Source organism: Sus scrofa, chromosome 9 (genome assembly GCF_000003025.6).
Source record: "Sus scrofa isolate TJ Tabasco breed Duroc chromosome 9, Sscrofa11.1, whole genome shotgun sequence".
NCBI classification, from domain to species: Eukaryota; Metazoa; Chordata; class Mammalia; order Artiodactyla; family Suidae; genus Sus; species Sus scrofa.
The window spans coordinates 77,726,761-77,754,066 of NC_010451.4; the positions used below are offsets into that span (position 1 = coordinate 77,726,761).

At 39.2% G+C, this 27,306-nt stretch overlaps 1 protein-coding gene and 1 long non-coding RNA gene across 5 annotated transcripts in view; one reads left to right on the forward strand and one right to left on the reverse strand.

Moving 5' to 3' along the window:
* LOC110255476 overlaps positions 1 to 27,306 on the forward strand; it is a 170,355-nt gene that overhangs the window by 97,889 nt on the left and 45,160 nt on the right. The gene's annotated exons all lie outside the window — the stretch shown is intronic.
* The window catches only part of COL28A1 (collagen type XXVIII alpha 1 chain), a 171,050-nt gene that overhangs the window by 55,871 nt on the left and 87,873 nt on the right, over positions 1 to 27,306 (reverse strand). For all 4 annotated transcript variants that reach the window (XM_021063396.1, XM_021063395.1, XM_021063397.1 and 1 more), the window contains exons 21-26: positions 26,636 to 26,707; positions 22,376 to 22,444; positions 21,688 to 21,756; positions 15,775 to 15,843; positions 15,433 to 15,501; positions 1,226 to 1,294 (exon numbers count right to left, since the gene is read on the reverse strand). In XM_021063396.1, the coding sequence (XP_020919055.1) occupies positions 1,226 to 1,294; positions 15,433 to 15,501; positions 15,775 to 15,843; positions 21,688 to 21,756; positions 22,376 to 22,444; positions 26,636 to 26,707 (417 nt within the window). The remainder of the gene's footprint in view (positions 1 to 1,225; positions 1,295 to 15,432; positions 15,502 to 15,774; positions 15,844 to 21,687; positions 21,757 to 22,375; positions 22,445 to 26,635; positions 26,708 to 27,306) is intronic.

Sequence of the window (27,306 nt, forward strand, 5' to 3'; positions counted from 1 at the left end):
TCCATCACCCAGTGATAACAACTACTAACATCTTAGAGGGATCTTCATCCATATAAAGTGATCTGTAAGTTTAAGAAGCAGCCCACTGTCAAAGTGGAGTTGATGAACAAAAAAAAGGATGAGCTAAGAATCTGGTGATTTGGGGATCCTCGGGCAAACCAATGACTCATCAAGTCTTTTCCCTTTCCTCACTGGCAACAGGGTTCTAATTCACCTCTGCACATTTTGGATGTGAATGTACATATTAGAAATTTAAATTTGTGATGAGTAGCTCGTGAAACCTGTTTTTCCTATGAATCTTACTTTTGAACAAATCAAAGGAAGATTTGCTGAGCAAATGAATGAACAATTAAAACAGGGCTCTTCAACCTCAACATAACTGACAATTTGAGCTGCATCATTCTTCATCGTTGGGGCTGACCTGTGCACTGCAGGATGTTTATCAACATCCTTGGCCTCTACCCACTAGATGCCAGTAGCACCCCTTCCCCAATGTGACATCACACCCCCCCAAATGATCCCAGACATTGCCAAATGTCCCCCTAGGGCAGAGAGGGAAGGGTAAAAAGCTCCCTCATTAAGAAACACTGATTAAAAGAATAAAAAGATGAATAATCACCAAGGTGGCGTTAACAAAAGGAAAAGAAATAGAAATGAGAACACAGCCAAAGGAGGTTCCTCTCACTTTTCTCGGGGCCCTAGCAGAGTGGACTAGGCTCACTGGACACAATAGATACATCAGCTGGCATCCTGTTCAAGAGCCACCTGAGGTCCCGCCCCTCTGGCCAAAGCATAGGGGAGCTTCTTAGTGACTGCACAGCCTCTGAGGAAGCTGGAAACATTGTAAGCCCTTTGCAGTCACTTTTTTTAAAGAGACACTGACTCTCCAATTTCTTCCAGGGAAAGTGAATGGCTTTATAAACTTAAATGTTCTGCTTTACTGAAAGTTCACATGATATGGAAAAGTAAGACTCTTCATCAGCAATCAAGAAAAAATAAGTCAACATCAGAATGACCACTTCCTATCCTGCGTTGCTGTGGCTGTGGCGTAGGCCGGTGGCTACAGCTCCAATTAGACCCCTAGCCTGGGAACCTCCATATGCTGCAGGAAGCGGCCCTAGAAAAGGCAAAAAAAAAAAGAATGACCACTTCCTATGCAGTCAGGGTTCCCTGGTTGTCACAGACAGTACCTGACCTTTAGCAGAGCACTGGCCTGAGAACTCACCTTTGGCCCTTGAATTCCTATACCCCGAGGCCCAGAAGGGCCTGGAAGGCCTCTGACACCAGGCTCTCCCTGAAAAGACACAATGAGTGACAGATTATTGGTTAGAAAAACTTTATGTTGTATAATATTGTATATAAAAATTCCATATTTCATACTAAAAATACTTCATATGAATTTTCATATTCAGAAACATATTTTAAAATTCCAAACATTTGAATTTAAAAAAATGTTTTTGGAGTACAGTTGACTTACAATGTTGTATTAGTTTCAGGTATACAGCATAGTGAATCAATTATACATTGATATATATCCATTCTTTTTTTCCTATATAGGCTATTACAGAACACTAGTAGAGTTCCCTATGCCATACAGTATGTCCTTGTTGCTTATCTGTTTGATATACAGTAGTGTGTATATCTCATTCCCTCCCTCCTAATTTATTCCTCCCCACCACGGTTTCCCCTATGATAACCATAAGTTTGTTTTTAAAATCTGGAGTTCCCATCATGGCTCAGTGGTTAACGAGTCTGACTAGGAACCATGAGGTTGCGGGTTCCATCCCTGTCCTCGCTCAGTGGGCTAAGGATCGGCATTGCCCTGAGCTGTGGTGTAGGTTGCAGACGCGGTTTGAATCCTGTGTTGCTGTGGCTCTGGCTTAGGCCGGCAACTGTAGCTCTGATTAGCCCTGGCCTGGGAACCTCCACGTGCCACGAGTGCAGCTCTAGAAAAGACAAAAAATTAAAATTAAAATCTGTGGGTTTTTGTTTTATAAATATGTTCTTTTGTATCATTTTTTTAGTAGATTCCACACAGAAATGTTATCATATCCAAACACTTGATTTGAGTAAGGTAATAAATGAGGCCTTTTCTTCCAGATTACTTTCCTATGCTTTTTAAAGCCACACCCTCAGCATATGGAGGTTCCCAGGCTAGGGGTTGAATCAGAGCTGCAGCTGCCAGTTTACACCACAGCCACAGCAACGCCAGATCCAAGCTGCATCTGCAACCCACACCACAGCTCACAGCAACACAGGATCCTTAACCCAGTGAGCAAGGCCAGGGATCAAACCCACATCCTCATGGATCCTAGTCGTGTTCATTAACCCCTGAGCCAAGAAGGGAACTCCTCTCACTCTTTTCATTTCTTAATGCCACTTATCAAGCCAACTGATTCATATTCACAGGAATCAAGTCAATTAACTTCTTGGCAGTAGCACCCCTTCCCCAATGTGACATCACACCCCCCAAAATGATCCCAGACATTGCCAAATGTCCCCCTAGGGCAGAGAGGGAAGGGTAAAAAGCTCCCTTTAAACTTTATGTTTAAAGCCTTTAAACTTCAAAAATACTTTTTTTGGGACTCTCTTTTGGGGATTTAGAAAAGTAATTACTGTCATTGAGAAGAGGGGGAGAAAGAAGAAATGAGAATAAAAAACAGCCATTAAAATATAACCCTATCCTGAAATAGATGCTCTTATTTTTTATGTGACAAAGATATTACTATTTGGGTTAGGGATTGGCTCTAGGATAGTCCTAACCCTGGAGTAATTGTGACTGCAGGGTAGGTTCTCTAAAGGCTTTCAGATTCTCCAAAGCCATGACAGTTTCATAGCAGGTAACCATCACCAGAAAGGCAGTGGGACTTGATTGTTAGGTCAGGCTCTGTGGTTAGACCTTTTTGAATGACAGATAGAAGCCGAGAAATAAAAAAATCTCTTTATTAACCACATTCTGTGTCCCCAACACTAAGATGTGAATGTTCATCTATGATACTTGATATAATTTAGTATTCGTGAGAATGCCATATGACAATGATGACCAACTTACCTGACTTCTCTGGAATTCCGTAAATTCATTGGATACATAGAAAATCAATCTCCCTTTCATGGGGATGACACTGAGGGCAAACAAAGAATGTAGTGCTTCTATCACCGTGTCTAGTCTAGAGCAGGCACTTGGTAAATGTTAACTCCCTGGCCCACCTGTTTTTTTAAAGAACTAAAGTTTGCCTAAAGCTGTATAGCTAGTAAGAGGCAGGGCTAGGAGGATGTGGAAAAATAGGAACACTTATATGTGGCTGGTGTGGCCATTATGGAAAACACTTTGGAAATTTCTTAAAAGGTTCAGCATAATTTTACCATTTGATCTAGTAATCCCACTCCTAGGTATACAGCCAAAGGAAATGAAAACATATGTCCACACAAAGACTTATGCACAAATCCTCTTAGCTGAATTATTCATAATAGCCAAGAATTGGGAATCATCTAAATGTCCAGCAACTGGTAAATGGATATACAAAAATGTAACATATTCATCGATAAAAGAGAATGAACTGCAGCTATATGCTACAACATGGATGACCTCTAAAATATCATTCTTGGAGTTCCCACCGTGGCGCAGTGGTTGACAAATCCGACTAAGAACCATGAGGTTGCAGGTTCAATCCCTGGCCTTGCTCAGTGGGTTAAGGATCCGGCATTGCCGTGAGCTGTGGTGTAGGCTGCAGAAGCAGCTCGGATCCCGCGTTGCTGTGGCTCTGGCTTAGGCCTGCAGCTGTAGCTCCGATTAGCCCTAGCCTGGGAAGCTCCATATGTCGTGGAAGCGGCCCAAGAATGGCAAAAAGACCAAAAAAAATCATTCTTAGAGAAAGAAGCTAGATATATGAGGCTACATTTTTTTTATTTGATTTATGTGAAATGTCCAGAAAAGGCAAATCTATAGAGACAGAGAGTAATTCAGTGGTTGCCTGGGGCCAGCAATAGGAACCGGGAAGGGGGGTTAACTGTAAATGGGCAGGGGGGGTCTTCTTTGTGGGGATAAAACGTCCTGAAACTGATTTGTGATAATGGCTGTACAACTTGGTAAATGTAATAAAAAAAAATTGAATTATACACTTGACCTAGTTGAATTCTATGATATATAAAATGTCTCAATAAAGTTATAAAGAAAGACAAAAAAGCCAGAACTAAACTTTGAATTCAGATCTTCCAAGCTTTTGCTAAAGGTCCTATTTTGTCCATGTCCTATTAGGAGCTCAATAGCTTACAGCTTTCAATGGTACAAAAATCACGGATTAAAAGAAACAATTAAAGTGTTGATCTAGAAAAACAGTCCATCTTTTATTTAGCTTTGCTTTCTACTTCTCAACCCTAAAATATTTATAGAGAAAACAAGGCCTTAAAAAATGGGGAAAGCCTTTAAACTTTATGTTATTACAGAGTAAATTCTTTTGATCTCTACTTCATAATTACATATTTCCCTTTTGCTTGCAGGCCACATGTACGATTCTAGTCCTCTGTCTCCGTCTCTTCTGCTTAGTACTTAGCTGATTTTGAGACCACAGGTACTAATGATTTCTTTAAATACCACTCTCCTTCTGACACCCAACTTTGAGGGACACTGAGTTTCTTCCAGATTAAATGATCACTCCTATCAGCAAGAGCTCCAAGTATAGAACGTGAACTTGTCCTGTATTACATACATTTCTATTACCTCTTCTTTCTTGAGTACCTCTAAGTACCTTTAGAAGGAGTATCTATAAATTCACCAAGCAAGGGTCTCCAATTATACCCGACTGACTGACATACTTGCTCCATTATTTCTCTCTTATTCAGCCCCCCAAACCCCACCATTTAGGAGTGTCTAGAGGTTGAATGTAATAGAATAGTTGCCCCTGTGGATAGCTTATTGCCCTCTGCACACCTGAATCTTGGTGTGATCCTATGTCATCTGTGGTACTGCCATATTTACTTCTCACAAGTTACCCATTCTTTTCTATATAATTGTTGACATATAGCCATGTTTTATCTATCAAAACAGTCTTTTGTACTCTCTCGCTCTATGTAAATATAAACCAATACATGCTTTTATGAATCTGATAGACTCTAAATCAAATCTTAACACATTTTGCAGCTGTTAGTGTTGGCCAGTGACACAATGTAGGGTGGTGCCTTGGTGTTTATGTACCATAGTTTCAACAGATGAGCCCTTAATGAGCTGAGCACATCCACAGAGATCTTATCTCTCTACTGCAGTGGGGTCTTGAAACATCTCATGTCTTTTCTTCCACAGACCATGTGTCCATGCTAGGCCACACCACCAGGTGAATGAGCACAAGAGACTGTGGTCATTTTACCCCTTTATCCTGCCAGTTTTGCCACAGTGCAATACCAGTGGTACCTAAGAGATGCATGTACCATGATATGTTCACATATGCAGTTTTATTGTCAGGGAGCATGATATTCACAAATAAGAATTACTACAGGCATAGCTGGACTTAGCTTCCCACACAGCATCTGAGGTTATTGGAGCCTGCAGAGGGAGCCCTTGCATTGGGAGATAATGAACAGACGTGAAAGCAAATTCTGGAGTTGCCATTTATAACTATATCCATCATTTTCCTAAGCCCACAGCCTAAGTCTTACTCTTACCCTCCCATCTCCACTTCCTCAAAAAAAGAATATTTATATTGCCTACAGCTTCCTGTTGGCCCACAAAATGGGGTTCTAGATGGGGGACACTCCTTTCGTTTTCACAGACAATGGCCAAGTTTAGGATTACTGCAGTACTTGTATATATGAACTTAGCAAAATGATTCAGTTAAGGTTTTATCTAGACCATAACCTTGCAGAGTGGTTAATTTTAACTGCTTTAAAATCAGACGTAATCTTACGATGATCCTGGTAATCATTCATTGAACCTTTTACTTTTTATGAGACTGAAACTTTTGCTTTTCAAAAGAAAGAAAAAAAGAAAAAGAAAGCAAAAGGACTTTCACATGCATTCATTTTTCTCTTTGGCAAATCTTCACTTTGGTTAATATTAAAAACAATTATCCATAATAAAATAAATAATCATTACAATTTATTGTTTATCCTGGATCAAGTACTTTTTAATTCATTATCTTATAAGATCTTATTAACATCAACTTACTACATTTTACAGATAAAGAAATTGAGGCTAGAGAGGATAGATGATTTGCCAAAAACCATACAACCAAAAGCAGTTCAAACCCAGGTCTGATTCCAGAGTCCATCTCCCCTCTTGGGGTAGGCTGGGGCTAGATGCGAGATGCTAACTTCTCCACAGATTTGTTTCCAGCTGCCATTTAATGCAAGACCATGGCTATGTGGCTGGGAGGGTCCTTTTCCAACTCACTGAGTCAATCACACTCTCAAAGAAAAGAAAGAAAACATCCTGATTCTAAGATTCCCAAGAGACCCACACAAAGTACACAACTACCCAGCTGTCTAAGGCTTCCCTTTTCCTTTAATCTCCACTGCTATTCCTCAGTCTTGTGGTTTTCCCCAGTGTTTTAATTGGTCTCATTCCAAATCCCCTACCTACACAAATTCTGAACCTCTCTTTTTATCTATATTGTCATATACTTCATTTGGCAGAGTAATACATACAATCACTAATAATAATAACAACAATACTCTAGTGTGTTAGAATTCATAAAAATGTTTCATAGATATTATTCCATTCATTTCTCAGAATAACCCTGTGACGTAGGCTTATCATCCCAAGTCACAGATGAAGAGGCTGAGTCTGAGGGAAATTAAATGACTTGCTGAGGTCACAGAGCTACTAAGTGAAAGAGGTTTCCAGTGGATCAGTGAGAAGGAAAAAGTCTGTTATATCTTCTATGTTTTATAAGATTTAAATACAGTAATACAGTCTTGGAGAAGATCGGACTCTTAGAGGCAAAACAGACCATTAGACAATCTCCCCCTACATACATTAGTAAAGCTTTAATCACCATCTCTCCCTTATTTTGTGTCAGTTGTGACTCTGTCCCTCTTTAAGAGGGCTGTGGAAGCAGAGTGCAGTTGTTCTAAAAGTGATTTTGTGCTTTTCTCCTTTGGGGACAATAAAAAGCAAATTGAACTCACTGTGAAAAGATTGAGCCTCTGAAGGATTTTCCAAGGAATGTTACTCATAAGAGTCTACTATGACGTATCCAAGGAATGACTGAGTTTTAAAATGAGAGAAGTCAAAGTAATGTTTAGCAGCTGCTTAGTATTTCTTTCTTTCTGAATTACATAAAATTAAGATATAACTCAGGCTCCAACTACCACAAACACAATCACCAGTCTGGGATGAATCATGTAACAAGCATATGTAACACTTTGGTGACTCCTGAACACCTTGCTTGTGGTTGCTTGGATGTCAAGGAAACATTAGGGGTCTTCTTCTAAGCTTATGGATAGACAGTCCAGATATTGGTAGTGTGCATCGATTATTAACTGGCCATTGTCATACCACTCAATCACTTCTCACAGACCCCCTTTAATGTGAAAAGGGATACAGTAACAATTAGCAGGGGATGAGGAATCAAGAAGGTGCTAGAAGAAAAGGCTCAGGTCGCAATAATATTTCCTTTAAATTTCAAAATACTTAAAAGAATTTCAATTCTTCAAATCAGCTTCTCTCCCAGAACTTTAATATTCATCCCAAAGCAACAGTATCTTTAAGTCCATGATAACTTAAAAACTTGCTTTAGGATTTGTGGGGATTTGTTGATCGTTTCTTCCTTTTCTCAAAATCAGCTCATCAACGAGGAGCACATGATTCTCTGGTGCCAAGAATCTCACTGGAGAAGGAGCATCTTTCTAATTTAGCTGAGGTAGAAACCTTGAAAATAGAACTGTTGACAGTGCCCTTAATGACAGGGAGAGGAGAAGGCTCTCTGGTACTGATAGTCAATATAATTTTCCACCAGGGGAAAGTTCATCCAGTCTGCATGATTAAAAATAAAAATGTGTTGCTGGTGATGTGGGTGTTGAATGTTAAGAGGATTTAGTGTGTGTCTTTAGGGCTGAAGGAAAGGTATGTATGCACTCCTGGGGAGAGAAATGCAGAGCTAGGAAAACAACAAGGAGACATGAAAGCAATGTTAAAAATTATAAATTATGCTAAATTACAGACTAGATAATAGCTCTGATTTAAGAGATCATGCCTTGAACTGAATTGGGGAGTAACCTTGAAAAGTCAGCTAGTCAAGTAACCTTTTCTGGCATCTAAATGTCAGATTGCCTGGTATTGAAATTTGATATGGCTCTGGCTTTAATTAGGCCTGTTTTCCAGCTGATTGTCCTGCCTGTAGCAATTTTGCAATCATATTACAAAAGGTGAGTATCTTCAGCTCCAATTTGGAATCACAGACCCTTAACTCCACTCTCATTAAGTCTGTATCCTAGGCTAGCTCTCCTTGTCAAACTGTTCAAAATGGAACTCCTTGTCCAGTCCATGTCTGCCCACGGAATCCACAAATTCCTAATACATCTCTGTGTGAATCGCTCCTCTGTTCCACCACTGCCTGTTGGTGGTGTGCACATATGTGAACCATTGCAGAGAACAGAGGGGTGATTCAGATGCTGGGAACATTTTTAGAATAATGATACTCGGTGGAATTTCGCACAGACTTACATTTTAATTTTTAAGGATGGGTCACTTTTGTCAAATAAAGCATGTATTTATAATACTCAAACATTTAAAGATTTGTAAAAATGTTTAACTCTTTTGGGTTTGGGTTTACTCTTCTGCTTAATGTTTATCTAAGTTAAGTTTTAACAATGGAAAAGCTAGAATGGAAAGAGAAATGATCTAGCTGTATACCAAACGGTGTCAAGGTAGTTGGAAAAGAGATGGTATTAAAAATTGAGTGTCTGCAGATCAGGGCAAGTCATTCTTTCTTCTCTGATTTATCCATCCACTTAGTGTTTCATTCATCCAAATTCAGAGTCTCCCTCTCACATACAACACAATATAGTATCAAATATTGTTTATCTTGCGAAGGAGCAAGTTGTTCACACTCTCTGGCTCTTGATTTCCTTATCTATGAAATAAGAGAGTTGTTAAAAATGCCATAGTATCCTGGAAATATTTAGGTAACATGTACAATTTAAATAATAGACAATTATGATAACAACAACAAAACAACAAGTCTTTTCTGCCTAGACTTTATTCCAACCACTTGATGGTTAAAAGGTCCCTTGAGGGCCCCCCAAAGGCCAGGTTAAAATTCCTCTTTGCAAGAAAGGGTCTAGGCTTTGGGGAAGATCATGGCCTTCTCATGATGACCTAGCACACAGATCAGTACTCCAAGAGCTGAGAGAGGTGCCTAGCAGGATGCACCTGCCTTTCTGAGGCTCAGGAGAGCTGCTCCTTGGTGTCCTCTGCTAGGAGATCAATATCAAACTCTCACCCTCAGACATGTCAGTCAGCCCTGGGGTGATTCTCCAGGCTGTGGGAGTGAAAATGCAGAAGCAAAGAATTATCTGGGTTTCTCAATAGGAGATGATAAACCTAAACTTGGTGCATAAAATAATTGTCTCCAAATCACTAAGGGTCTTTCTAGTCTCTAAGGGTCGAGTAAAGAAATGGAGGCAGTGTTAGTTGGGACATTTGAGCCTTCCCTCCCCATCAATGAGCAGAGAGTTTGGGTCCAGGGATCAGGGCATAGGATGACTGCTTCCCACTTAACAAAAAGCCAAATTATCAGTTCCTCTTTCTGGTGGGTTTTGAAAGTGGATTTTAAAATTATATCTACTGTCTCCTTGGAAATTGTAGTAGTTACAAGAATTTGAGAACTCTCTCAGAAGCCCTTGTCAAAATTTATATTACATTCAAGGTAAGTGCATTGGGAAGTACTATAACCACTGATGTCATATGGAGTTCTTCCACTTGGAAAAAAGCCATGGAGCACCACAAGGGTGCAAGATGTCAGGGGGTGCTTTTTATATATTTTGAAACATAGAAGCTTTGATTCTAATCGATGTCATATGCTAAACACATGTGACCCTAACTAAATATCGCCAACCCCACCATAAATTAATTGTCAATCTTAATGGTTTCCTCATTTCAAAACACATTTGTTTTATAAGTTAATGCCCTAAGGCCAATATTTTAAGGTGACAACACAGAGCTTAAATGAAAAACATATCTGATAATGTATGTCTATACGACTACACACACATGCACGTGCATGCACACAAGCACAAACATTTCCACATACTTTCAGTTTCTCTGCCATTTTAAGACAAAATGTCAGGAGAGGAACTCTGCACACATTTGAGTTCTTTGCTTTTGCTACGATGGGCAACCGTGGTATTTTGAGAGACTCACCTCTACTTTACCAAACCAAAAGGACAAAGTTCAGGGGAATTGGACTTTTCCAAATTATTTCCCTTCCTTTACTAGCTTCTGTTGGACTGTGTGTGTCCCCAAAACTTTTCTTCATGAAAAAAGAAAAAGGCCACATAGAGAGTTTCTAGTCCTCTATAAAAGAAGAGAGGTAATTTTGAAAGTTATTAAAAACTGCTGCTTGCTTTTAGAATTTTCTTTATTTTCAAATTTATGGTCCAAGTTCTTTGATTCTAAAACTAGCCATATTCCCAACATCTCCTTCCAGGGCTAGAGATGGCCAGGATAATGCACTTTCCCAGCACCCACATGGAAGGGTGACAGAGAGAAGGAAAAGGGAGCTGTGAAGGAGGCAGGTGGCAGAGGCAGGTCCTAGCTAATGTTCCCTTCTGCCCCCAGCAGAAGAGAGCTGGAGACTGCTTCTACTCAGCCTCCTGTGAGTTAACAGAGATAATATGAGTTTCATTCAAAATACGTCTTCTGGCAACATGCTGACTGTTAAGAAAATCAGCAGGTTAAAGTTTTTCAAAGAACACCCTTTTTTTTTTCCCCTTAAAATGTGAATGAAAAAATATATATATATATACAAGAGGATTTTAGAGGGAAAAGTTAAACAAAATCATTGAGCAAATGTTTTAGTCTGCCTGTTAAATAATCTGACAAAGTGGAACATCCACAAGAATCAATATTTTAAATGCTCACTATCTGTGCCTAAGTGTGTGTCTTTATTATTACTGCTCAGTGTAAAGCAGTTACAGGATAGTATAGTTAAATGTAATACAATGTATACATATATAACATTTATAATTACTTTTAGAAATGTAAATGGTTACATGTGTTACTGGAATACAAATATATTTTAGTATATTTAGCACATTTTATTTTATGCACGGCTTACTTTAAATAGTAATAAGCTTCTAGTTCCTTAACTAAAGGAACATTTAGTATAAAAACAAGTTTTTACCAACTTGTCAGTCAGCAGAAAATAATGAGGTTTACTTATTGAAATGTCTCTCTTTTTAAATTTGATTTTCCTTTTCTTTTTCTATTTATTTTATCTTATTTTATATTTATCTATTTCTATTTTTCTATTTATATATTTTATTTTTCTCTATTTTAAAATTTTAAATTTTCTCTATTTTTAAATTTTAACACTTTGACAGATACTTTACCTTAAAGATGAATAATACTCCCGAAGTTCCCATCATAGTAAAGCAGAAACAAATCCCGCTAGTATCCATGAGGGTGTGGGTTTGATCTCTGGCCTTGCTCAGTGGGTCGGGGATCCAGTGATGCTGTGAGCTATGGTGTAGATCACAAATGTGGCTCAGATCCCACATTGCTATGGCTGTGGTGTAGGCTGGCGGCTGTAGCTCTGATTCGACGCCTAGCCTGGAAACTTCCATACGCCACATGTGTGGCCCTAAAAAGCAATAAAAATAAAAATGAAAATAAAAAAATAAAAAAGAATACTTCAGTACCCAAATTCAAATGAAGATCAGATTTATTCCTGAACCTGACAGGCGGAACATTGAGGAAAGCACTTTGAGTGTCTTTCCTCTGCACAGTCTACTCAGCACTTTGACACATTTTCCCAACTTTCCTTATGACTCTAATGGTTAGAAATGAGCAGAAATCGAGATCTCCTTAAGAAATGAGTTTAGGGCCATGGACCTCCAGTCTCTCATTCTACCTGGCAGAGGCCAAAACAGCACTAGCCCCATTGTACGTTGTCTTGACATTGAATATTTACAACCTGCTACTCTAAAAACCTGGAAGCATTTGAAAAAATGAGTAGGTGTATTTCTAAGGAAAACTTCTCTCTGTAAGGTAATATTGATCATTCATTCATTTTCCATTCATTTAACATGTTATAGATTTCCCGCTGGGTGGCAAACTTAGTTCTGGTGCCAAGAATTTAGCAAGATAAAGAGCCTGCCTGCAGGAAAATTCATATGCTCGTAAAATATACAGCTCTGTAGGTGAGCAAGATGCTTTTAGAAAGTGATGTGCCCATTTTTCCATTGATTGATTGGCTTTTTTGCTGTTGAGTTGTATAAGTTGTTTATATATTCTAGAGATTAAGCCCTTGTCGGTTGCATCATTTGAAACTATTTTCTCCCATTCTAAAAGTTGTCTTTTTGTTTTCTTTTGGGTTTCCTTTGCTGTGCAAAAGCTTTTCAGTTTGATTAGGTCCCATGGGTTTATTTTTGCTCTAATTTCTATTGCTTTGGGAGACTGACCTGAGAAAATATTCATGATGTTGATGTCAGAGAGTGTTTTGCCTATGTTTTCTTCTAGGAGTTTGATAGTGTCCTGTCGTATATTTAAGTCTTTCAGCCATTTTGAGTTTATGTTAGTGCATGGTGTGAGGGTGTGTTCTAGTTTCATTGCTTTGCATGCAGCTGTCCAGGTTTCCCAGCAATGCTTGCTGAATAGACTTTCTTTTTCCCATTTTATGTTCTTGCCTCCCTTGTCAAAGATTAGTTGACCATAGGTGTCAGGGTTTATTTCCAGGTTCTATATTCTGTTCCACTGGTCTGTCTGTCTGTTTTGATACCAGTACCACACTGTTTTGATGACTGTGGCTTTGTAGTATTTCTTGAAGTCTGGGAGAGTTATGCCTCCTGCTTGGTTTTTGTTTCTCAGGATGGCTTTGGCAATTCTGGGTCTTTTGTTGTTCCATATAAATGTTTGGATTGTTTGTTCTAGTTCTGTGAAAAATGTCATGAGTAATTTGATAGGTATTGCATTGAATCTGTAGATTGCTTTGGGTAGTATGGCCATTTTTACAATATTGATTTTCCCAATCCAGGAACATGGAATATCTTTCCATTTCTTTACATCTTCTTTGATTTCTTTGATTAAAGTTTTATAGTTCTCGGCATATAGGTCCTTTACCTCCTTGGTCAGGTGTATTCCGAGGTATTTGATTTTGTGAGGTGCAATTTTAAAAGGTATCGTATTTTTGTATTCCTTTTCTAATATTTCATTGCTGGTATACAGAAATGCAACTGACTTCTGAATGTTAATCTTATATCCTGCTACTTTGCTGAATTTATTAATCAGTTCAAGTAGTTTTCTCTAAAGAAGATATACAGATGGCCAGCAAACACATGAAAAAATGCTCAACATCACTGATTATAAGAGAAATGCAAATCAAAACTACCATGAGATACCACCTCACACCAGTCAGAATGGCCATCATTAATAAATCCACAAATAACAAGTGCTGGAGGGGCTGTGGAGAAAAGGGAACCCTCCTGCACTGCTGGTGGGAATGTAAACTGGTACAGCCACTATGGAGAACAGTTTGGAGATACCTTAGAAATCTATACATAGAACTTCCATATGACCCCGCAATCCCACTCTTGGGCACATATCTGGACTAAACTCAACTTAAAAGAGACACATGCACCCGCATGTTCATTGCAGCACTATTCACAATAGCCAGGACATGGAAACAACCCAAATGTCCATCAACAGATGATTGGATTCGGAAGAGGTGGTATATATACACAATGGAATACTACTCAGCCATAAAAAAGAATGACATAATACCATTTGCAGCAACATGGATGGAACTAGAGAATCTCATACTGAGTGAAATGAGCCAGAAAGACAAAGACAAATACCATATGATACCACTTATAACTAGAATCTAATATCCAGCACAAATGAACATCTCCTCAGAAAAGAAAATCATAGACTTGGAGAAAAGACTTGTGGCTGCCTGATGGGAGGGGGAGAGAGTAGGAGGGATTGGGAGCTTGGGCTTATCAGACACAATTTAGAATAGATTTACAAGGAGATCCTGCTGAATAGCATTGAGAACTTTGTCTAGATACTCGTGTTGCAACAGAACAAAGGGTGGGGAAAAAATGTAATTGTAATGTATACATGTAAGGATAACTTGATCCCCTTGCTGTACAGTGGGAAAAGAAAAAAAAAAAAAGAAAGTGATGTGTGCTAGGGAGGAAATACACAGAGGGGTTGTGGGGGGGCAGGGATGGGATCATGATGGGGGAGGGAGAGAGAGGGTTGAGAGGAATGCCTTTTGTAAGGTGATCAGTGAGGCGAGATTCTAGTGAAAGTCTTAAGAATGAGCCATCCTGACAAAGCCAAAGCCTGGAAGCAGGAATGAGCTGAAAGAGGGCAGGCCATTGTGGCTGGAGGTGGGCAGCATGGGAGAAAGTGGCTCTGCGGTCAGGTTGTGAAGGACCTCAAAACCCTAGGAAAGTGGTTGGGCTTCTTCTCCATAGAAAGTGAAACCATCAGAGAGTTTTTGAGAGGAAAAGGATGTGATCTGATGTATTGTTTTAAAAGACCAACCTGCCTGCTAGGTAAAAAAGGGCAGAGGGAAAACCAGTGAAGAGGTGGTTTTAATAGCTTGGGTAGTAAACAAAGGTGGTCTCTCTGGTGGAAGCTGAAGGAGAAAAGCAGCCAGAGACAAGGTGGAACTGATAGGATTTACCAAAGGACTATGAAGGGACTTGAGGGAAAAAAGGGGACCAAGAATGACTCAGGCATCATGACTTGTAAAGGGGTACTTGGAAGAACCATTTCCAGGCTTATGGGGTGAAAATCAAAGACTTTATTTTGGGTGTTAGGTTAGAGATGTCTGTGGGAACCCTAAGAGGAGATGTATGGTAAGAAACTAGAAGTGTGAGACCAGAGCTAGGAGGAGGGAAGATAGAATTTTGGAGACCATCAGCAGGTGAATAGTGGATAAGCCATGGGACCAGAGGAGAGCACCTAGGCAAGAGCATGGCTAGAGACGGGGGAGGTATTTGAACCAAACTCTGTTCTTGCTACATGAAGACAAAGCAGTGAAAGAATGTGAGTGTTGCCCTCAGGGAGGCAGGCACAAAGCCATCATGTTAATCTGCATGTTCAAGATCTCCAGGAAGTCTATAGATAAGGATAAATAACTTGATCAATTCTTTAGATATCTCCACTCTTTTATCTATTGTGTCTGATAAAAATGTTCACCTTTACCAAGTCACTTACCTACAGGTATATTTTTAGAAGCTAATATGTTACCTACTTCAAAGTCTTACCTTGGCTCCAGTGTCTCCAACTCCACGTAAACCCATTGGTCCAGGAGGTCCTGGTAATCCTCGTGGGCCCTGAGATGGCAGTAAGGGAAAGAGATCAACCTTGGAGAAATCTTGCGTGCAGGAAGAAAAAGAGAGAGAGAAAAGAAAAGGAAGGAAAGGAGAGAGAGAAAGGAAGGAAGGGAGGGAGAAGAAAGAAAAGAAAGAGAGGAAGAGAGAAAAAGATAAAAGAAGGGAGGAAGGGAGAGAGAAAGGGAGGAAGGGATGAAAGGAAGGGAAGGGGAGGAAGGAAGAAGGAAAAGAGGAAAAGAAGGGGGGTGGTAATAAAGCAAGGTCCACACTTACAGCCACACCAGGATAGCCGTCGCCTTTGAGTCCTGGAGCACCCACTGGTCCCTGAGGGCCTTGGGCACCCTGGGTGAAGTCCAACATTAGGAGATACCATTAGACTAAACTATGAGACACCTGGCAAAACTTAGGCACAATACCAACTCCATATGCCAAGGAGTGACAAGTACAAAGGAATGACTTGAAAAACTTTAGAAGGAAATCCTACCACGTGTGGCAGCTCCTCATAAGTCTCCTCATAAGTCTTACCCATTTCCCTTGGAAGCATGGAATGAGTAGAGGGAATGAATATATATGAGCCATTACAAAATTGTCTATAGGACACACACTTCATAGGCATTAGAAAAGGGCTATGTGCTGATATTTTAATTCTAAAAAATTACACATTTTTAATGTCATAAATCGGGAAGTATAAAATGAGAAAATTCCGTAAGCATCATGTGAGAGGGATACATACCAAAATTTTAAGTATAAAATAACTGTCGGTTACCTATTACTATGTCACATCTATTATCTTTATCTTCCTCAATGGGGCCTAAATTAGATGGGGAATAAAGACACTCAAATAAAAATTTTAAACAGATTTATTTTTTAAAAACAAGTTATAAAAGAATAGGACACAGAGTTCACAGTGGATTTGTATCATGAGACCTAGAAGACGTTGTACATACTGCTTTACAGTGATGACCTTAGGATTCAAAAACTTTTAGTAGCAACTACCAGCCTCCTGTATAGAGGATATGGAAGGAGGATTATTGCCTTTTGAACAATAGAGTTCATTCTACAAAAGGAACTCAGAGAAATTTCTGGCTAAATTAAAATGGAAAGAAAGAAAAAAAAATGAGGAAGAGTCTTAGGAAGATTTGTTAAATGTAAGTCTATCATACTTATATTGATTGATTGGTTGACTGATTGATTGTCTTTTTAGGGCCATACCCGCAGCATATGGAGGTTCCCAGGCTAGGGGTCAAATCAGAGCTGCAGCCACTGGCATACTCCACAGCCACATCTGCGACCTACACCACAGCTCAGGGCAATGCTGGATCCTTAACCAACTGAGCTACGCCAGGGATCAAACCTGCGCCCTCATGGATGCTAGTCTGATTCATTTCCACTGAGCCACTACAGGAACTTCCATACTTATAGTTAAAACATTTCTTTTCATACCACATTCCATTCTGTTGCTGTGATAACTTACAGTGGCCTTTGTCAATGCACTTCAATCATTTTGATAAAGAGCTGTCCGTGTTTTTAAATATTTTTTTATTTATTTATTCACATCAGGCAGAAACTCTAATAATAGACCTTTGTTTTCCAAGATTAGAAAAGGATAGAATTCCCATTGCGGCTCAGCTGGATAAGAACCCAGTTCCATGAGGAATTGAGTTTGATCCCTGGCCTCGCTCAGTGGGTTCAGCATCTGGCACTGCCACAAGCTGTGGCATAGGTCACAGATGTGGCTCCAATCCTGAGTTGCTGTGGCTGTGGCTAGGCCAGCGGCTACAGCTTGTATTTGACCCCTACCCTGGGAACCCCCATATGCTGCTGGTGCGGCCCTAAAAAGATTAAAAAAAAAAAAAAAAGGATCTTCAGAAAACAGGTGACCACTTACAAAAGCTTAATGTACTACTTCTCATTAACAAAAACAAGATCTCTTAAAGTTGTACGACAGAGCAAAAAACAAACTATTCTGGAGAGGTGAATTTTGGTTTATCCTCCACTACAGGAAACTAGTCACTTTTCAGAAGCAATTTATTATGCTATCCCAATTATGTTTAAGGTTAAAGCACTCAACATTTCTCATGGGACAGGTCCCAAAATAAGATGCCCATTTCTCTCCATGCTTAAACAAGGAACAGGCCAGCAACAAAACAAAGCAGTAACTGTTCCCTGGTTAAGTTGAAAGGAAAAGAAAACTGGAATCAAAATTCACTTTCAATTTTTATTTCTAAGTTCCAAGTCTATGACAGATTATCAGCAGCTGTTATTGTTTATCCTCTGGCACCCATACTAGGGGGGAAAGCCATTAAAGCATTCCTAGTTTATGAATGTGTTTTTCCTAGAGATCTTCTCTCCTGCAAGAATTTCAGTTCCTTGTTACCTCTAACATTGACAAGGGCAATCTTCTTTCTCATACTTTTATTTTGGACTCCTCACAATAGTTTTAAAGACCAAAGTTTGCCACTTGGCCTTTCTGTACTTGATTCAGGGAAATGTCCTGAAGAGCGATCCACTTAAGTGTCCCTCTCATTCAACAGAAATTAGGGTAGAGATCTTAATCAGGTGTTTTGAAATGCGTTTTTTTTTTTTTTTTTAAATCAGGAGTCTGAGAGGTTCCTGCAGTGACACACAAAGCTAAATTAATGTGCCCAAACTCTTATCAGACATTTAACCCTCCAAGAGCTTAAACACCAGTGCATTAGGGAAGAATGGCAGAAATAGTATCTTTAGGGGCTATGGGACTAGAAAAATTATTGGAGTGAAGAAGCAAATAACTTTAAATGCCATCACCAAAAATGCCCAATAATGAGCAGTGGGGAAAAGGTGTAGATTATAAACCCTGGCTGCATGTTTAGTTGGATTTTATTTCTATCGTAAAGAATAGCATAAGTAGAGAGAAGTAACTTTAAGTCACAGACTTGGGAATACATGGATTTGGGAAATTATCAAACAATATGAAAATTGTCACCCACATGTTCTTGCTCAAGGTCATATCTGTAGTTTTAGCCCTAGGAAATTTGGAATTTTCTCCTTGAGTCATAAATAACTTGGGTTCCTGTTTGCATCAGAGTCTGGGGAGCAGTTTGACTGTCTTGTTCTAGTTTGCCCAGGACATTCTGTTTTAGCTTTAAAGTCCCACATCCCCAGGAACTTCTTCCATCCCCAGTAAGCCAGAAGATCATTACTCTGGCAAGGACAACTCTTAAAGTGATTAAGAACAGCAGAGGTCAGGATCCTGCCTTCTCCTTCACAAAGAACCACTCCCACTTATATCAGTGTACCATAGGTTTTGCATGATATTTCAAAAATGGTTCTAAGTTTTCTTTTTTGGAGTCTGAAAACCACTGACGTTAGTACTTGAACCCTTTCATCTAGAAGAGACAATCTGATAAACTAAAGGCAGCTTCAAAGCTATATAACAACATGCTACTAATTAAATAAGTACAGATTATGAAGCCCTGAAGCCTGTTTTTATGAACTAGGATGTGCTTGTTGACATTTGGAATGTAAAATTTTGCTGTGATGTTGGGTTTTATTTAGGCAGAGAAATCGTACTTTCTTGCCAGAGAAAAATAGCTATGATTACTTAAAGCTGTCTTCTCCTATAATTATTGGCACTTTCATTTAAAATAACTCTAGTTATTCAACATATTACTGGAAGTCCTAGTCACAGCAATCAGACAAACAAAAGAAATAAAAGGCATCCAAATAGGAAGAGAAGAGGTAAAACTGTCACTGTATGTATACTATATATAGAAAACCCTAAGGACTCAACCCAAAAACTACTCCAACTTATCAATGAATTCAGCAAAGTAGCAGGATATAAGGTTAAGATATAGTATTCAGAAATCAGTAGCATTTCTGTATACTAACATTGAAATATTAGAAAAGGAATACAAAAATACAATTCCTTTTAAAATTTCACCCCAAAAATCAAATACCTGGGAATACACCTGACCAAGGAGATAAAGGACTTATATGCCAAGAACTATAAAACATTAATCAAGGAAATTAAAGAAGATGTAAAGAAATGGAAAGATATCCCATGCCCCTAGGTTGGAAAAATTAATATTGTAAAAATGGCCATACTACCCAAAGCAATCTACAGATTCAATGCAATACCTATCAAATTACTCATGACATTTTTCACAGAACTAGAACAAACAATCCAAACATTTATATGGAACCACAAAAGACCCAGAATTTCCAAAGCCATCCTGAGGAACAAAAACCAAGCAGGAGGCATAACTCTCTCAGACTTCAGGCACTATTGCAAAGCCACAGTAATCAAGACAGTGTGGTACTGGTACCAAAACAGACAGACCAGTGGAACAGAATATAGAACCTGGAAATAAACCCTGACACCTATGGTCAATTAATCTTTGACAAGGGAGGCAAGAACATAAAAATGGGAAAAAGAAAGTCTTTTCAGCAAGCATTGCTGGGAAACCTGGACAGCTGCATGCAAAGCAATGAAACTAGAACATACCCTCACACCATGCATGAAAATAAACTCAAAATGGCTTAAAGAGGTAAATGTAAGACAAGACACTGTCAAACTCCTGGAAGAGAACATAGGCAAAACATTCTCTGGCATCAACTTTATGAATATTTTCTCAGGTCAGTCTCCCAACAGAAATAAGAGCAAAAATAAACCCATGGGACCTAATCAAACTGACAAGTTTTTGCACAGCAAAGGAAACCAAAAAGAAAACAAAAAGACAACTTACAGAATGGGAGAAAATAGTTTCAAATGATGCGACTGACAAGGGTTTAATCTCTAGAGTATACAAGCAACTTATACAACTCAACAGCAAAAAAGCCAACAACCAGATTGAAAAATGGGCAAAAGACCTGAATAGACATTTTTCCAAGGAAGATATACAGATAGCCAACAGGCACATCAAAAGAAATGCTCAACATCCCTGATTATTAGAGAAATGCAAATCATAACTACCATGAGATACCACTTCCCACCAGTCAGAATGGCCATCATTAATAAGCCCACAAATAACAAATGCTGGAGGAGGTGTGGAGAAAAGGGAACCCTCCTCCAATGTTGGTGGGAATGTAAGCTGGTACAACCACTATGGAGACCAGTATGGAGATACCTTAGAAATCTATACATAGAACTACGATATGACCCAGCAATCCCACTCTTGGGCATATATCTGGACAAAACTTTCCTTGAAAAAGACACACGTGCCCGCACATTCATTGCAGCTCTATTCACAATAGCCAAGACATTGGAAACAACCCAAATGTCCATCGACATACAATTGGATTAGGAAGATGTGGTATATATACACAATGAAAATCTACTCGGCCATAAAAAAAGAATGAAATAATGCCATTTGCAGCAACATGGATGGAACTAGAGACTCTCACTCTGAGTGAAGTACGTCAGAAAGAGAAAGACAAATACCATATGATATCACTTATATCTGAAATCTAATATAAGGCACAAATGAAACTTTCCTCAGAAAAGAAAATCATGAACTTGGAGAATAGACTTGTGGTTGCCAAGGCGGAGGGAGGGAGTGGGGTGGTTGGGGTGCTTGGGGTTAATAGATGCGGACTATTGCCTTTGGAATGGATTTGCAATGAGATCCTGCTGTGTATCACTGGGAACTATGTCTGGTCACTTATGATGGAGCATGATAATGTGAGAAAATAGAATGTGTACATATATGTGTAACTGGGTCACCATGCTGTACAGTAGAAAAAAAATTGTACTGGGGAAATAACTATTAAAAATAATAATAATAACAAAAAAGAAAATTACTCTGAAAGATGAACAAACAAAGCAGAGAAATTTGATTAAAGTTTCTAAACATGAATTTTTGGACAATGTTTTGCAGAAGAGATACATTGAACATTAGTATGTAAATGAAGGGGACTAAAGGCCACATAATTTCCTACATCATGAAAGTTGCCAAGAGAGCATTTTCAATCAAATGTTTAGCCAACAAACACTTTACAACAGGAACTATCATCCCCCACATTTATGAAAAAGAAATATGCCGGCTTGATTTTTAAAAAGAGGAGTAGAGAGTATTCTTAAATTTCAGTCCATCAACGTAGCGACTAAAAGTGGAATAATCCCCATCAAAGACTTATGATGCACTAAATCTACTTTCGCTTCTCTTACATATAGGAAACAAACAAACAAAAGAACATAAAGTATACCTTTGGTCCTCGGATAGCAATTCCAGGTTCTCCTTTCAATCCAGGCATCCCAGGTCCTCCTCTATCTCCCTGTACATTTCAAATAATGTTCACAGTTTCGGGCTTTACATTGTGTGAGAAACCATTATGGCACAGAGCAGAAAAGCAATTGGCCAATTGGAAAGGGCTTAATCTGTTAGTCTCAGATCTTGATAGAGCACATCCTAATACATTTGAGGAGATTTTCAAATCTTCAGCAAATAAAAACTGTCAGTAAAGACCACTAAGCTATTCAGAGAAAGACCACTGAAATAATACATAGCTATCTAGACTCAAATATTTAGACTGTGAAAATGTCTGGGAATGCTTTTAAATCTGAATGAATTTCTTTTTTGCTAGACTTTCTGATTTGCAGATTATTCTGAATAAGTGGCAATAAATTCTTACATGCATTTGAGTCTAGGATTTAAGAGAGGTTGTTCAAGGTAATATGACAAGTTCAAGACCAGGAGCAAGACATCTGGTTTCTAATCTTAAATTTGTTGCTGGCCCTTCACCAGCTTAATTATGAAATAGCAGGGTTGAACTATATAATATCTTGGGGTTCTTCCAAAACTAAAATTCTAGTTCACTGGTTTCATAAATCTTTCCCCAATCCAACTGCCAAAGATCCAAGTAAGAGGAAAAAAAAATTCCCAGGAATGCATACCTTTGGCCCAGGTGGTCCAGGAATTGATGCTCCAGGCATTCCAAAAGGGCCCATAATTCCTGGATCACCCTTAAAAAAAAAAGAGCAAAGTATTCATTATACTTTGAACACAAAAACAACATATAGGAATTATTACAGGAAAATATATATATATGTGTTTCCAGCATTTTAAAGTATTACACTCGATTTATCCAAAAGGCTGAGAAGTGATGGAGCATTTTAAAAGTATTGTGACACATTAAGTCATAATATTCACAGACCAATGCAAAAATATTTTAAGCATCTTTGTTAAATCACCCCTAAAGTTACTGATCACTAAGAGTTCAGAGCCTTTAATAAGTGCATTTAGTTAATTTCTGAGTAATGGGGAATTTTTCTCTCCTGTGCATCATTTTACTAGCAAATAATAAGTATTCAGTTTGTGGTGATTCATTCTCATGTTGTGTGCCAGGAAGCTCAGAGGTAACTATTTGTTCACTTATAACAATTATAAATTTGGGGTACACTTGGTAAATAAATCATGTTCCTTCTAGTTTATACCTTTTTCCTCTGTTACTTTACTTTCTGGCCCACAGTACAGCAGTCTTTCATTTTATGCTCTTTCACATCCCTCTTTAGAAGTCAAGACTTTACGTTTTTTTTTTTAAATTTTGGACAGAAAAAATTAAAACGTATCTCAGTTTTGTTTTATTGTCTCAATAGGAGTCTCAATAAAGACTCAGTCTGAACAGCAGACAATATATCTACCTCTTGCTTCTAGACCAATGATTCTCAAATTTAGGCAGCAGATACATCATCAGAAAAACCTGATGAAACACGGGGGTCCAGGGTTTCAGCCCAAAAGATTTTTTTTTTCAGGGCCGCATATGGAAGTTCCCAGGCTAAGGGTCCAGTTGGAGCTACAGCTGTCGGCCTATGACACAGCAATGCAGGATCTTAGCTACATCTGAAACCAACACCACAGCTCTTGGCAATGCCGGATCCTGAACCCACTGAGTGGAGCCAGCGATCAAACCCACATCCTCATGGATACTAGTCAGGTTCATTTCCACTGAGCCACAACAGGAACTCCCAGCCTGAGAGATTTTATATCAATAGCTCTAGGGGCTGGACCCAGGAATATGAATTTTTATGAGGTAGCTTAGGTGATTCTGATGAAGGTACCATTATTTCACTTAAAAACACCACACAAAACAGCTGTCTTTAAAAGAGAGTGTACACTCCACACAGGGTGTTCAAACTAACCAATTTGGGATCTGAGAAGAATATATTAGGGCTTCATTGGATGCTTTTATCTCATCTTTTAAATTTTAATTATTTATGTAAATCTCATGACACATGATAGTTTTTGTTTGTTTGTTTGTTTTGTCTTTTTAGGGCCACACCCATGGCATATGGAGGTTCCCAGGCTATGGGTGGAATCAGAGATACAGCTGCTGGCCAACACCATAGATAGCCACAGCAATTTGGGATCTGAGCCACATCTGCAACCTATATCATAGCTCACAGCAATGCCAGATCCTTAACCCACTGAGCGAGGCCAGGGATTGAACCTGCATCCTCATGGATACTAGTCAGATTCACTTCCACTGAGCCACGATGGGAACTCTCATATAATAGTTTATGAATAAAAACTACAATTGAAAAATAAACAAACCTCTATTGGAGTGTGGCCAAATTTTGTTTACTAGCAGGGATGTGTAATCTAGCAGTTTGGAAAAGACTGATCTAGAGTAAGTGCTGCAAGCTGGGACTTGTGGGCCAAATCCTGCCTGCCACCTGGTTTTGCACCCCCAAGGCTAAAAACTGGTTTTCACATTTTTAAACAATTGTTACATGGGCACCTACATAATATCCTTAGTTTTGCTTCTTGACCCACACAGCCTAAAATATCTGCCGCCTGCACTTTCACCAAAAATTTTGCCTCCTCCTGCCTTAGAGAATGAACTATTTGGTTCTCCTGCCTCCTCCAAGAGGAACTCTATCCATCACATTCACTGGTAATCACACCTGCCCTGAGCCATGCCCATCTTCACAGCCAGGCCTCCCGCTGTGCTGATTACCCAATCCAAGCATACCAGCATAGGGGGCCAGTGATCCAAGTGCTAGCTCTTAATTCTAATCCTGTGAGGCAATGGCTCCAGACATGGTCAGGATTTGGGCCACAGATAACCACCCTATTCAATCCCATGGCAAAGAAAAAAACACTAACCTGGTAAAATTTTCACAAAAAAAAAAAACGGTTAGGCAAAATTATGCTTCTAGATTGAATCTATTCTACTCTTTTAAAAAGAGACCAATTACTTTTAGATACAAATTCATGTATATAGAACATATGCAGTTCTTTTAAAGACCTTTATTGAGGTGTGATTCTGTTTTAAAATAGGGCAATTCTTTTTTTTTTCTTGAAGTATAGTTGATTTACAACATTGTGTTAATTTCTGCTCTACAGCAAAGGGATTCAGTTGTATGAATATACATACAGACTTTTTTTTTTTCCTTTTTATGGCTGGACCTTTGGCATATGGAAATTCCCAGGCTAGGGGTCAAATCAGAGCTTCAGCTTAGGGCCATGCCACAGTCACAGCAATGCCGGATCCTTAACCCACTGAGCAAGGCCAGGAATCAAACCCACATCTTCATGGAGGCTACACGGGGTCCTTTACCTGCTGGGCCACAATAGGAATTCCTATACACTCTTTTTTTAATATTCTTTCCCATTATAGTTTATCATAGGAAAACATGGCAATTCTTCATCAACAAAAGCTTTTTTCAAAATACGGAAAAATATTCACGTTAAGACTAACTAAGACGTAAAGAGTAATCACTGTTCCAATACAACACATTTCCTATATGACGGCTTTTCTCATCATTTGCCTCTTGAACCATCTGCAACAGAAGGCACTTATTTAAGAAAAGCCGATTCTTGGGACCCACCCACGTCCCAAATTCAGATCTCTCGGCATAGTGCCAAGATACAGGGGTTTGTATCAAGCTCCCAGGCAGTACTGATGGACAGTGAAGTTGAAGAATCATTGGTCTACAGGGCATTCTTTGTTTTGTGTCTGCTCCTGTCTAGCTGGCACATTTTTTTTTTAGAGGTACTTTAATAGTCTGGTCCTTGAATACACTCCTTCATACAATTAGCATGTTTCTAGAGGACTGAACTCTCTCAGGTTTGCCATTTCTGTTTCCTGACACATCTGGACGACCTCGATATTCTCTCCTGCTTGAGTCAGGACACCTAATTGCTTGCTTCACAATATCCTTACTTCTTCCTCAGCATCCCATCTTGGACAGTTTATCAGGACACCTACGCCCCACCTTCCATTTCACAGTATTGATTTTTTCCTTTCTGAATGACTCCATGAGTTGAACACTTACTATGTGCCAGGAGCTGTGCTAAGTGCTTTACTCACTTTTAGTCTTCACAACGACGCTGAGAAATAGATACTATTACTCTTTTTTTTCCCCTACGATTGAAGTGATGGGTGCCCCAAGGTTCCTAGGATGGTGCAGAGTGGGAGTCCACTCCCCACCTTGTGAAGCCCTGCTCTTCATCCTCACTGAACCACCTCTCCATCTGCAACGTTTCTGTTCTTGTTCAGCCAAACAAGCTGATGGAGAATTGCTGTCTCCTATGGTCCTAACTTCATCTCAACTTCTGAATATCTGGTTGTTACTAGAGAGGACCGACACACAGATGCTCTCCTAGAAGCATAAGTGTTCCCACTGTGGCTCGGCAGGTTAAGACCTGACATAGTGTCTGTGAGGATGTGGGTTCAATCCCTGGCCTCACTCAGTGGGTTAAGGATCTGGTGTTGCTGTGAGCTGTGGTGTAGGTCACAGATGTGGCTCAGATCTTGTGTTACTGTGGCATACACACTGCAGCCCTGATTCAACCTCTAGCCCAGGAACCTCCATATGCCTCAGGTGTGGCCCTAAAAAGACAAAAAAAAAAAAAAAAAAAAAGGAAAGAAAGAAAAGAAAAAGAAGCATAAACATTCCAATGAAGATCTCATGTTCTATGCAGTCTCTTTATTTGATACTATTATGGTCTGGAACAGTATGTTTTCTAAAGCCTTTTTCATTTGGGGACTTTTTTTTTAATTTATTAAGAAGGAAACAGCGAATATAAACCAGCTATGATGGAAAAAATAAAAATCATTTAAAAAAGAAACAGCAGAAATCTAATATTCCATTAAAACCATATATAATTACCATCTTCCCAAAACATAAACGAGAATATAAGAAACATACCTTCGGTCCTTCTGGCCCAGGAAATCCCCTCTGTCCTTGATTTCCTTTGCTCCCTTTCTTTCCTTCATCCCCCTAACAAAAACAATTATAAAAACAATTGTTATATTAATAGTCTTTCCAACGTCTTAACCTTATCCTGGCCAGATCCTCAGTAAATACCAACTGTAAAGTGATGTTCCCCAGGACCAGCACAGCTGTACAGGGTTTGTCGATGTTCTTGAGCAGATCAGATGAATTCAGAACTGTTCAGTGCTTCCCGTTTATTCAGTAGGATTTAATATTTTCTAGACTCAATGTTCACTATCTTTCTGTGGGGATTTTGAACTTACAATTCTTTTGCCTTCTCACTCTATTAACAGATGGTTCTGAGACAGTCACAGTTTCAGAAGAGAGCCATCTATGCTTTTTCCTGCTGTTTTTCAGCTTTCGGGCTATTTCAGTTTTAAAATGTAAAATGAGACATTTTTCAAATCCAGCTCCATTTCTTTCTCAGAGGAGAGGCTAGTCCTTTCTCTGTAAGGAAGCCAATAATTCACTTGGCAGCAAGATGAGTGAGCATCAACCCAGGGCAGAGCTAGAAACTGCCTGGTATTCTCCAACAGGCTTGTCTACACCTGTGGTCTCCGCAGGGAACTGCATTACCTTCAACCAGAAGCCTCAGGGCATTCCCA